The sequence below is a fragment of the Argentina silus genome, assembly GCF_951799395.1.
Source record: "Argentina silus genome assembly, chromosome: 16".
In the NCBI taxonomy this organism is placed as follows: Eukaryota; Metazoa; Chordata; class Actinopteri; order Argentiniformes; family Argentinidae; genus Argentina; species Argentina silus.
In genome coordinates, this window is record NC_139670.1 from 9,657,986 (window position 1) to 9,671,649 (window position 13,664).

The 13,664-nt window shown below is 44.3% G+C and overlaps 1 protein-coding gene across 1 annotated transcript in view; it reads right to left on the reverse strand.

The window, feature by feature from the left end:
• Positions 1–1,732: 1,732 nt before the first annotated feature.
• The window catches only part of hectd2 (HECT domain containing 2), a gene marked incomplete at its 5' end in the record, with an annotated part of 18,074 nt that continues 6,142 nt past the window's right edge, over positions 1,733–13,664 (reverse strand). Inside the window, 12 exons of the mRNA XM_083688063.1 lie at positions 1,733–1,922; positions 2,102–2,245; positions 2,413–2,528; positions 5,748–5,854; positions 6,116–6,203; positions 6,322–6,396; positions 8,433–8,591; positions 10,583–10,671; positions 11,176–11,308; positions 11,804–11,911; positions 12,547–12,643; positions 13,391–13,514. Coding sequence (XP_083544189.1) covers positions 1,802–1,922; positions 2,102–2,245; positions 2,413–2,528; positions 5,748–5,854; positions 6,116–6,203; positions 6,322–6,396; positions 8,433–8,591; positions 10,583–10,671; positions 11,176–11,308; positions 11,804–11,911; positions 12,547–12,643; positions 13,391–13,514 — 1,361 coding nt within the window. The 3' untranslated portion in view covers positions 1,733–1,801. The remainder of the gene's footprint in view (positions 1,923–2,101; positions 2,246–2,412; positions 2,529–5,747; positions 5,855–6,115; positions 6,204–6,321; positions 6,397–8,432; positions 8,592–10,582; positions 10,672–11,175; positions 11,309–11,803; positions 11,912–12,546; positions 12,644–13,390; positions 13,515–13,664) is intronic.

Here is a 13,664-nt window from a genome sequence, read left to right on the forward strand (position 1 = left end):
ACTGGACATTTGTGGCATCATAACAATACAGTGATGACACATCATTATCTTTGTAATGTACTACCATATGAACAATCATCATAGTTGAGATACCTTGTATGGAAATTAACTTCCTCACCATCAAGGAGAATCATAAATGGCCGACATTGGCAAAACAAGCACAGTAGAGGGTCTCTTTCATTTCCTCTCCCTGAGGGCCCAGTCCTCTGTGTAAAGAGAGATCCATTAGCACAATTAGTCTGGAAACCTTGATACCACATGATACACTTACATAAGCAACAGGTAAACAAAGAACTTTCTTTATTATCAAGATGACTTTCCAATAATCATACATACATACACACATACATACATACATACAGTACATTACATGTTGACACCCTGAGAGTGAACTATGAACTATACATTACAACACAAGCGGTGATGCTTTACTGTACTTTATAACAGGTCAACTTTACAACATCATTGACACCAGGGGAGGCTGGTGGAGGTAGAAATCGGAGGACAGGCCCATTGTATTGCATGGAATGAGGAATGGTATCAAACACGTGTGTTGTCCTCATTCTGCTCCATGCACCACAATGAGCCCGTCCTCCGATTTCTACCTCCACCAGCTGTATGTGCTTTAACTGCTATGACTATCACTGTCATATTTAGCTTATACATGCATTACAATGAGCCCATGCTCCAATTTCTACCTGCACCAGCCTCCCCTGACTGACACACTTTCTTGGTCCCCCCACCACACGTTACATCACCACTCTAAGTGAGGTCTGCATCTTCTTGATGTACAGTACAGTACAGTAGAGACTAGCCTGGTCCTAAATCTGTATAAGCTAAACATGACAATGATAGTCATAGCTGTTCGCTAAAGCACAGACAGATCTGGGACCAGGTTAATACTGTACTATATGCCATGATAACAAGAGACATCACTAACCAAAGGGGTAGGGAGGCAAAAACAGGTATAATACAGTACCATAAGTTCCCACATCATTGATAGTCATACACCAGCACGACTAACATGATCGGCTAAACCTACACAAGCTCAATGAATTCCCTTTCAGGCTAAATCCAGAAAGGATCGTCAAATCATAATGCACTTTGCTCACGGACAACATAACAGAAATGTCTACACAATGTCTCAATATCTCTGAGCAAACAAAACAAAAACAAAATATATTAGTATAAATACCAAGAAGAACAATCTCTTTTCTCATAATTTAGCATCAGACTATGAATCACCCAGACAATGAATGAGTTAATGGCATAAGGGGCCTTAGTCAACGAGAGGCAGGGGAGTGGGACAGGGAGGGAGACAGGAAGGGTTTTGTCTCTTTAAACACTCACAACACGGTCTGTCTGTCTGCCTGCCTGTCTGTCTGTCTGTCTATCTGCCTGTCTGTCTGTCTATCTGCCTGTCTGTCTGTCTGTCTGACACAGTCTGTTTGTCAAGCTAATGCTATCTTATCACGGACCCAACCCGGCACTGACCTACATTCAAACCTTCCCTTTAATAAATGACTCCATTGTTACCAGACAGAATCTTTTCCATGTTCAGTTTGATGTCAAAGAACCAGAGAAATTTAGAGCATATTGTAGGCTTGTGTGCTCAGTGGTCTTTGTTTCTAATACTAATCACTCATCCTTGTAGATCATTAAGTTAATTGCTAAGAAATACTGTTTCAGAGAGCTTACTGGTATACCAATAGCATGTCTGAACATGTCCCAATGTACATAGCTACTGACCCCAAATAAACCAAGGTGCATGAGGACATGGGTGGATGGGTTCTATCTGAATTCACTCTAGGCCAAAGCCCTCAGCATTTGAAATGGCAATCGTTAGCTTTTGCTTCAGTTCTTTTTTGTTTTTGTATGGAGGCAGGCAGATCTGGTTGAAACAGGTGTGGGATACAGGCAACCTGGAAGAGATAATGTTGAAAGAACGTTAAAGATATACATTTAAAGTGTTAAGAGGAAAAGAGTGTAGAGTCATTATTCTCAATAAATACAACATGACCAATGGCATTTCAGAGGTACTCTATCAGTTTATCTTCCAACATGTTCACAGTAAGGAAAGTAGGGAGCCAGGATTTCTCACCAGTCGGTAGAGACATCGATCTTGGCAATCTTGAAGTTGAGGTCGGCCATTCCTCCAACAGGGACGCGGTCACTTCCTGTGGAGAAGTGGAGCAGCCTCTTCTGTAGCTCCGGAGGGAACGCCAGCACCACATCCCAGAATGCCCTGCAAACGGAAAGGACAAGACACCTCAACATTTTTCAGTTGTATTTCTGTGAATGTTCATGTATTTAATTTTTTTTTTTACATTATAATCATGAACAAGTAAAGTGGTTTGTTAGTTCACAAGCAATGGGATAGCTGACCCTCACACACAATGAATGTTGTGGTACCTGATGGTGGGGTCAGTCTTGCTGTACCCCTCGTACTGTGCCACCCTCTGCAGGGTGCCCATGTCCAGGTTGGGACTCCCACACACCAGGATCTCCACCTCCTCGGGCCTCAGCAACTACACAATGACAATAAGACACAGACTCACTCACACTGTCCAGTTTGACAACAGAGATAGAGAGAGAGAGAGAGAGAGAGAGAGAGAGAAAGAGAGAAAGAGAGAGAAAGAGAGATGCATGCATTCACATTTATAAAGCCCTTAAAAGCATTTATAACAGTTTATTAAGGAAGGTATATCCCTGCTGCTCATTATAAGAGGCTGTGCTGTACTCCCACTATGAAGGAGCCTTAACTGCAGTAAGACTCTCCACGTCACAGACAATGTCTGCAGTTATCCATTCATCCGATGTCTAACCTGTACCACACTTGATGAGTTTGACCTCATTTTGCAACCCTTTTTAGATGTGGTCTATCTGGCCAGTACTATAACTGCCTGTCCTTGACCACGTTTGACTCCATGGTTCACTCCCATGCTCTTATCACATCAGTGTCCCGCCCCGTTCCCTCCCCCCCTACACGCCCGCCTTACGAAGAGTGTCAGGCACCACCGCACCACCGCCTCACACAGTGTCACCTTGTTCACGGACCACAAACACACATGCAACCCCGGCGCTGTTGGGCACATCTACTGGCCAGGTCCCACTGCCAACGTCCGGCGTGGTATAAAGTTACTGACTAATCTGGGATTGTCCATCTATCTACTACCCCCCTCCCTTCCACCCCACCCCCCCCCCCCCACCCCCACCCCCTCACCACACCAGCCAGCTGGTGAGTTATTACTGTCAGCCGGTTATGCAACCCATGAGAGAATGTCGACGCAACTGTTGCGTAACTGGACAAGGAGGAGCTGGTTCGGAAAGCTGATTGCTTTTGCTGGCTTTGAGCCATGTTTGCGGGGCTGCAAATCTGTGTTTTTGTCACTAGACTGTCTCACTGATCTGCCCTGCACACATATACATGGAGTGTCTGTTCACAGACCTGGCCAGTGCCTCGAAAAGATAAACATCTCCTGATATGCCAAAACTGATGACATTTTAAAATGTCCAATGAAAGTAATGCTGCAGGATTTTCTGACATACTATCACTGACTTGATCTGCCCTGCACACACACCCTAACTGCCCTCAAAGCCAAGTTGGAAAAGATAACTACACTATCTCCTGATCTGCCCTGCACACACACATTAACTGCCCTCAAAGCCAAGTTGGAAAAGATAACTACACTATCTCCTGATCTGCCAGAACTGATGACATTTGAAAATGTCTAATGAAAGTAATGTAAAGTAATGTAAAGTAATGCTGCAGGATTGTGTGTTGGTGACGGTACAAGAACAGATACAGATGGTAATAACAATGTTGAGTAGCATGCTCTCCTCCTGGAGTTCCATCAACATCACCTCTGGGGGTTCAGCTCCCCAGAATCATCTGTAGTGCAAATAGAAAGGTCCCAAAGGCTTCAGTAGTTGCAGCTTCTGCACCATGTCTAATTGAGGCAAATGACTAAGGATCACGCATACAGCAGGGGAGGCTGATGGAGGGAGAATTCGGAAGACCGGCTCATCGTAAGACATGGCATGAAATGAGGAATGGTATCACACATACCATTCCTCATTCCATTCCATGCATTACAATGAGCCTGTCCTCCAATTCCTCCACTGACATACAGATCATGCAATTGGAAATATATGATATGCATACTCCATATGCATAAAAGAGTATACTTTTATATCTATTCTAAATGGAAAAAATCATGCATGCTTGATTTGCTGTGAAATGTTCCCACATGCCAACGGTTAAAACATGTTTTTAAAAAAGGTTTAATTAAGATTTAACTGTGGTTTGTGGTGGGGTTAGTTGCGACATGACTTAAATACCATGTGTATACTATAAACACTGTGGTATCCACTGACACGAACACCAAAGAGATCAGTGAACAATCAAATATTTGTTTTGTGCAGGTGCAGCAGAATCCTTGCCCAGGCAGAACACCAAGTGGCAGTATAAATCAGTAAATATCACTGGGCTCAGTTATCAGACGTTACAACACAGCATTCAGGATGTGCCTAGTCAGAGTGTATATTGCATATATTGCATGATATACTGTATGTATAATTGATCATATAACCATTGGACCAGGTTAGTCCAAATGAGATTTTAAGTTTATATTTTTACAAGGAAGACCATGTAGTGTATATATAACGTGTGACAGCCAAGCCCCTGAGCATGCTCACAAGGACAAGAGCAGCTCGTGGCCGTTAATGAACTAATGTGGACCTGACAACGGCTAGGGAGACCCCCCACCCCCACCCACCCCCACCCCTCCCTGCCCACCCTACCATGTTAAACCATGCACATCTAAGACTTGGAAGGTTCTGTGTCTGTGTGAATACAGCGGCTTTGTGGAGCTTCTGATTGATATTCATGGGAGGACGTCACACCACCCATTTGCTGTGGTTCCCTACCTACTCTTTCTATAGGCCTCTCTCACAAGCCTTCCCCTCTTGGCCCGCTGGGCCTGGTTACTGAGTGGAGACGGAGCGTGCACAAAACCTCCCGTCAGGATTGGGAGAACTGTGCCAAGAGAGGGGGCGGGGAGCCCCTGTCAACACATTTAGCAAGGGCTGAGGAACAGTACACTCACTCACACACATTTCACAGAAGTGTACAAGCAGGCACACACACACACACACACACACACACACACACACACACACACGCATGCACAAGCATGCACATGCTCATGTGTGCACAGTTGGACACACACACACACATATGCAAGCCAGGTGCATGTGCATGTGCATGTGCAAGTGCATACGCACGCACAGACACTCACGCTCAGACACTCACACATACACACACACACACACACACACGCAAGCATGAGCGCACACACACACACATATAATTTGCACTTTCAAACATACAAGCATGAGTGTGCAAGCACACACACACACAGATAATCACACAGTGAACACTTGTCACACAGCCCTGCCCTCAGCCTTTCCTCTGTGGGCCTCACACTCCGTATGCTGTTGGCCCTAATCTGGAACTTTCTATACTTCCAACAGGACCTGCTGTGTCACTGAAATGCTACGTATCAATCAGCTCAAGCACTCTTGTCCTTCTCTTCCCTCCGTTCTCTTGTCACTTTCTTCAGGTCTCTAGTTACTCAGGAATTACTCCAGTCTCATTTCAGAAAACATCCAATGGATGTTAAAATGCACTTCAGTTTCCCACAATACGTTTAGATTCATAACTTGAGCTTTTTGACTATTCTTACCATCAAAGCGTCGGAGGCACACACACTGTGGAAGCCGTAGTAGAAGGCGGCAAACTGCCTGTAGATGGATTTATTCAGCAGGAAATCAACGTACAGCTGGACATACTCTGCAGAGACAAGATCACATCGTAATTATGAGAGCATATTATATTAACCAGGGAAGGCTGGTGGCGCAAGAAATCAGAGGACGGGTTCATTGTGATGCATGGAATGGAATGAGGAACCCATGCATTACAATGAGCCTGTCCTTCGATTTCTACCTGCACCAGCCTCTCCTGATATTAACCATAGTCTGGAGAGCAGTGGACTGTAGTGTAGCTATTACATGCTACTGTGGAACAGTGGTCTTCTCTCTGCAGCTCTCTCACCCTTTCTGTTGGTGTTGGTCACAGGGATCCTATCTCCTCCTGGTTTCAGATTGTATGACTTGATCACCCCCAGTTCTTCCTGGGAAACCTAGAAATTAATCATCACAATCATATTAGTGGATCTTTCCACTATGAATGAATGAGTATCATCTATTGACTCTGACAATATTCTGATGCATACGCGTCATTTGATGTGTTTCCCAGACCTGAAAGGTTGTGCAGAAGTCCTCCTCCACGTTGCCCTCATAGCTGAGAAGTTCCCCAAGCCCGTGAGCAAGATCCTGCAAGGAATACACAATCAGAATCAAATCTATGTGTGTAAAATTAAATAAATAGGGTTAAGTATTCTAGTCAGTAACCAAGTAACCATGTCTCTACAAGGCATCCATGGTGAACTGCAGCAATAATGAACCATATATATACAGAATAAATCTATTAAGAATACTGCAAACATCAGCAACTTGTCATTTAAAAGTGCCGCTGTGGGGATCCTGCCCAGCACAGTAGAGTACAGTATGTTCTAAACTTTTTTTTATGGTGGGAAACTCTGACATGCAAATGACTTCACTGTTCTTCAACGTAAAATTAATTTGGGATTAAACAAGAAAATAAGAAAATAATGCAAAGCTTTATTAATGACATGAAACAATATTAAATATCTGTGATTTAGTTTTTCCAAGGAAAAGTGAGCGTCATTTCTGCCTCACAATTTGGCCAGATAAATACAGTTAAAGAAACAATACAATAGAAACACTTGAGGACCAATTAAAGTGTTTGACGTCAGCATTGGTTGGCATTCATCTTTTTTTTAAGAACTCGCTATTGTTTTTTCCGGTTCACCCCTAAATTTAGGAAAAAGTATTCAACAGGGATACAGGAAAATGGCTTCAGGGTGTTATGTAAGCTTGTAGACGGCCAACTGCCCAGTAAAGACCCAACATCTGGTTTCCGAGGGGCTGACTCTGCAAGACTCAACACGGTAAGATGCATGCATACAAATATATAACATGATATGTTATATGTGAAATTGATTCTTTTATTACTGGTAAAATGCTTTGTGTACATTATTTGTACCCAGTAAACTTAATCGAGTATAATGCATTTAGTTTTTTTGGGCTTCATAGTTTTTGGAATTCAAATACACGGGTGGATAAGTTAGGTGTGAGAGTCCTCTGCTGGTTAATACTGGAACTGGTGTAAAAAAAAAAAAAACTGTTCGAAATTCAACCAAAGAACCAACACTGAAGTCCATTCAAATCTATTTGAGTTGATGCAATCACTTTAAACCGTGACTGACTACTTCAAATCTGTTAAAACTACAGCATAGAAAGGGTTAGGATCATGTTGCATAAAGAAATCAATCATCATCGTCAGAGAGCAATTAGCAGTCGGCTAAATAAAAGCATGCCACGTCACATCTACTCACAACACCCGTTTCCCCAGACGGTTGACTACAACAGGTATTACTGGGTTCAAACATCTCCAATTATCAGCAGTGCTTAGTCAGCCGTGTTGGCTGTGCTGTGTCACACCCGTGGGTAGGAACCTATTGCCTGTCTCCGAGCTGATGACAGTGTCCCCAGGGGCTCTGATGGCACCTCTGAGACCTGCCCTGAGGCTCATGTCACCTCGACAGCAGCACCACAGCATTAATGAGGCCGGTGACGTGGTGATGCCGTGTGAGACAGTGTGAGTGTGTGACTGTGAACCAGATTTATTATTTCACACTGCGGTGACGGCACTCACACTTCCTCCTATGCGACACGTCAACAGTGTACAGTACATTACCTACAGGACGCCCTTCTCGATCACGAGCACTTTCCCTATGGCATGGTATGTATGTGTTCCAGTGGAGGTAGAAATGGGAGGACGGGCTCATTGTAATGCATGGAACGGAATAAGGAATGGTACTGTATCAAACACACATGTGGCTGGTGGAGGTAGAAATCAAAGGAAAGGCTCATTGTAATGCATGGAATAGGACGAGGAATCCATTCCGTCTTCCGATTTCTACCTCCACCAGCCTCCACTGGTATACAACAACACTATATGCTACTCTCTAGAGCAGAAAAGAACCACTCTGAAAAACGTTCAGCATACACTCCCCCGATAAGAATTACATACTTATAATGTCATTCTTATAAGTTATAATCAATAGGTTTTGAATGCAAAGTAGTGTGCATGGTAAAAAAAAAATTGGATGGATTCTTATTGGAATAAAGGAGTGCCCTGTTATGTGGGAGAGGATGACAGCGAGCTGGAGCAGAGATATTGGATGGTTGAAATGGGAGCTGTGTGTCACAGCTTGGGTACATACAGGCATGACTTGCTGCAGGTCCTCCAGGGTGAGGGTCGCCATGCCAACGGGGGTGTCAGGTTCACAGGGCACGACTGCCGGGGTCAGCAGCTTCTTGTAGACACAGGGGGGGAAGCGGATGTCCAGGGTGATGCTGTTGTAGACAGCTAGCCCCATGAGCTGACACACAGACAGTTAAGGACGGGAACAGTGGCAATGCTCTCTCTCCAGTGCAACAGTAAGACGGTAATTATATATGTCCTAGATAGCAATTATACATCCTCCTCTACACCACCCAAGACTAAAGATATAATCAGGAAAGCTCATTGCTTGACTACAGGATCAAAGAGAATTGAGTTACTGTTACAGTGTGTACTGTATGTTCATATTTTGTATATAACACAGCATTCAGGTTAAAAAACTACCTACTAAATGTAGGTAGTATTCTTACTATATCTGCTCCACAACAACATAAGTATTCTGAACCTAGTGAACAGAACAGACCCTGCAGTGAGCGCTAACGACCACCATCATTACTCTATTAGTGTGTTTCCCATGTATATTGGCTTTTAGGGGACCTGAAGAGGCATGATCAGTACAAACAGCAGGTGTATTATACATTTAGACTGAAATCCGAGGGAGCCAGGAGTCTAAAGTGTTACCAGCTGCTCCTGGCAGATCCCTCTACATGTGTTGTCCATATGGAACTACTGTTGGAGAGGCTCTGTGCTGGAGCTAGCACTGTGGAGCGCTATACAGAGAGCTAACAGTTAGCTGTAATGGATGGCAGTTTGGAAAAATGCTTAAAGTTATATTGGCAGAGGCCGCAGGGAAATTCCATGGGAAGCTGGGAAGAGACTGGATGAAACACAGAGGAGTGTAGCTGCAGACCTGCAGCCCACAGATAAGACTAAAGAAAACCTTCCTTTTCCATCATCATCATCATCTTTCTCTCTCTCTCCCTCTGTCTCTCTGTCTCTCGCTCTCTCAATCTCTCTCTCTTTAATATTGTAGTCATGAGCAATGAGCTCTCCTCTCGTTGGTGTGCGCTGTTGTAGCACAGACCCAGACCCAGACCCAGACCCAGACAGAGAATAGCCACTCCAGTGTCTGCTTGCAGAAACGCTGACAGATTGGTCAGCTGGAGGGGGGTGGGGTGAAAGAGGGCCAACATTGCCTTAGCCTGAGAGAATAGCAGAGACAGAGGTGTGTGTGTGTGTGTATGTGTGTGTGTGTGTGTGTGTGTGTGTGTGTGTGTGTGTGTGTGTGTGCATGAGTTTGTGTGTGCATGAGTTTGTATGTGTGTGTGTGTGTGTGTGTGTGTGTGTGTGTGTGTGTGTGGTTGTGTGGTTGTGTGGACTTGCCAACATTGCCTCAGCCTGCAGACTGACCGAGTGGCAGCAGTGAGGTGGGAGAGGAGGAGAAGAGGAGGAGGAGAGAAGGAGGAGAGAAGGAGGAGAGGATGGGGGTGGAGGTGGACTTGCCAACATGTTTCAGCCGGCCAACGATGACAATGGTGGAGGTAAGGGGAGGACATGGCCCCTGCTGGCTGCCTCTGTGTCTCCTTCCCTCGCCCCCTCATCATCACTTGTGATTGTGCAGCGTGGCGAGATTTGAGACAGCCTCACTGGGAGGCAGGGCCATGTGCACACAAGCTGAGACTCACTACGGCAACGACTCATCACAGGGGAAACTCTGCCCTCTCAGCACAAAAGTGTCAAAGTGCTGAATCTATTTTACGACGCATGGTTATATTTTGCATGCTGTAGCTAATAGATTTCATGTCAGTCTACTCCAAATAGCACAGCTTTTCAAATAGCACGGCATTCAATAGCCCCATCTGATTAGGTTTACAGTTTAAAAGATGACAAACTAAAACAAAATATTCTCAAAAGCTCTAGATTTGTGTTATTGAGTGGTGCAATAGCATTTGCTACATTTGCTACGATCTAAGTAACCTGGCATATACTGTACACGTAGGGGAACCAGAGAGGCAACACTCTCCAGGAAACTAGCGAAGATTAGTGAGTGAGTGAGAAACTAAAGAACCTCGCAATATTTACAGTAGATGTACTTTCCAGTCCTAGATGTATTCTCTCGTGGACGTTGAGAAGCTGTTTGGTTTTTGGTTTTTCTGTTCATGTACATCGCAGTATTCTACGAAAGGATACGGCTCCGACCAATCGGAACTCAGAGTAGTTGTCACACTTCCAGCTGCTGAACCAATGACAGTGGGAATCCTTGAGGAATGTAAACATGCCTGGATAGGGAGGGAGACACAAATACACTGGTCAAACGTAACTCCACCCACCCAAACACGACATATAACACAAGGGACCCTGTCAGAGAAAGAAAACAAATGTTCTCAGAATACATGGGAATTTCCTTTTTAGAGTCCCAGAGCGAAGCAGACTTACTGGAAATAGAATGGTCCTCTAAAATACTGCCATATTACACATAGTACATACAGCTCTTGTATCCTGGCCACAAGACATGAACATTAGAGATTGGACAACGTGTTTTTGATCAACACTCTCAGTCTGGGTACTTCATGATAGTGTGAATGTGGCTGTACTGTAAGAGTATGGTAAAAGACGGAAACATTCTCTAAACCCTGTGCTATATCAAATGATAAAAGTATCTTCTGTGGAAAATGTGAATCAGTATCCTCCAGACATAACAACTGTCTTGTGTACAGTGAAACCTAAGCAGCTGTGACATCAGTATACAAATCTGTATCAGATGTTTGTTCCATATGTCTCACCATAGTCTGTGTGAAAAATCTGGCGAACAAGGAGGAGAAACCACTCCTTAGTAAGGCCGCCCATGTCTAAACCAGCCTCGCCCACAAACGTCACTTTCAGCTTCTTCTTCAGGTCCGCTCGGTTTCTGGTCAGCTACAAAAAGTGAGAGAAGTTGAGCCATTTTCCACATCAACCTTTGGCCAAAGTTCCGGAACATACAGTGAAGGCTGGTGGAGGTAGAAAACAGAGGATAGGCTCATTGTAATGCATTAAACAGAATTGGGAATGGTATCAAACATCTGTGTTTGATACTATTCCTCCTTCCATTCCATACATTATAATGAGCCCATCCTCTGATTTCTACCTCCACCAGCCTCCACTGTATCTGAGATAGATATAGGGTTATCAACTCTACAGTACATGTATAGACTAGATGTTTCAGATTTGGCACAGCAAAGCGTTCAAACCCAAAGCAGTAAAATAGCTATGACCTCAACTTAACTCAGGATAATTTATGATGAAATATCGCAAAATTGCATTACGGCATAGCCCAAATAGCAATCAAGACACTGCCTCTAAACAAGCCAGGCTGTCTGAAGCAATGCTTCTCTGGGTGTCCAGATTTAGCTGTGGTGATGATCGTATTACCTCATCCAGTGAGTCACTGACCAGCTGCAGCCGCCTGACTTTGATGTTGAGAAAGAGCAGGCTCATGTCCACTCTCTGTCTGCGAGACACTTTGTCCACCAGGCTTTGCTGCAATAAATAACAACCGGCAGACACTCCTTATTTGAGGTTGCTTCCCACAGTACATGATGTTTACATTGGCTATGTGAGAGAGAGGGGGAGAACATGTTGGAGTCTAAAGCAGTGACGTTTACATTGTGTACACTGTACTCAAGAGTGTGCACTATATTGTAGAGAACAGTATGTTCATTAAAAAGCTGTGAGTGCCAGATAAACCTTAAAACTATATCAGTCACAGGTGTGTACAGCAGGTTTCAGTGGAGGGGTAGAGACCTGTTCACTGTTGAATAATAGGACAAATCTTCCAAGTGACTGTATTACTGTCTGACTCTACAATGCTATTACAGTATTTCTATATGCATGCATCTTCTATGCATCAGCACTGGGAGGTAACCATGAGGATTTGAAAAGTGTGGACTATTTTCTCATCCTGGGTTAGCCATACAGAGAAGGACTTCATTACGGTGTCACCTAGTTCTGCGCCACGGACATACAGGAGGTGACAGGGACCAGGGGAGGCTGGTGGAGGCAGAAATCAGAGGACGGACTCATTGTAATGCATGGAACGGAATGAGTTCCGTCCTCTGATTTCTGCCTCCACCAGCCTCCCCTGACAGAGACCTGTGTGAGTGGTGACCGCTCACCCGGGCCATGCTGATCATCTGCTGCTCCGAGTCCTTCTGGATGATGGCCTTCTTCAATACTGTGGACAGGATGAAGGGGAACTGGCAGAATGTAAACCTGGGGAGCCGGAGGGAAAGGAGGTTTTTTTTTGTTTGTTATTAAGTCCCATTAAGGTCAGAGGACCTCTTTTACGAATATCAAATGGGAATGATATTGCAGCACATTTTGTGGACAGCCCAAGTATTTGGTATCCTATAATGTTGCAATACTGTATACAGCACTGTCTGTATCAGGGGAGGCTGGTGGAGGGAAACATCAGAGGGCGGGCTCATTGTAATGCATGGAATGGAATGAGGAATGGTATCAAACACATGTGCACACCTCACCATTCCTCCTTCCATTACATGCATTACAATGAGCCCGTCTTCCGATTTCTACCTCCACCAGCCTCCCTGGTCTGCATCCAATGATGTACAGAACACATGTCCTAAGAATGATCTCACTGGGGAGGTGGTTGTCAAAATCTGGCAACAATAAATCAGTTGTTCTATTGCTTGAGACAGACACAAGGGGGAGCTCCTTTTGTTTACAGTGACGCACTGAGATTATTACTACAGTATATAGCTTGTTAAAGTTAGCCTGGAGTATGTTATAACTAGCCTCGTAAAAACCAGCCAGATACCACAAGCTAACATTCTGTTTCACTTCATGTATACAATACAGTATAGTGTGCGATATCTGGCTAGTTTTACAAGGCTATGTAAGAGGACATGGAACAACTTTTCCTCCTAATCCAAAAACAACAATTTAATTTCCCTCCTTGATCGATATAAGCTCGGCTCAGGGAATCTCTTCCTGGCTCACCTAGTTGAGTTTCCCTGAGTCTGCCAGGTACGATAGTCCTCCATGAAGTCTGTGTGGTCCAGAGTCAGGTTGTAGAACTCCACAAAGGGAAGAATGGCAGGGTTAGAAATGCTGTTGGCTGCATCTGGAGAGAAAATGAGACAAAATCACTTTAGCTTACAAGTTACCACTTTCTGTATTGTATATGCATACAATTACCATATGATGCATGTGTCAAGGCAGCAACCTACAGTAAATCTCCACACCTCTACACTGCTGGAGATACTGAGGAGAG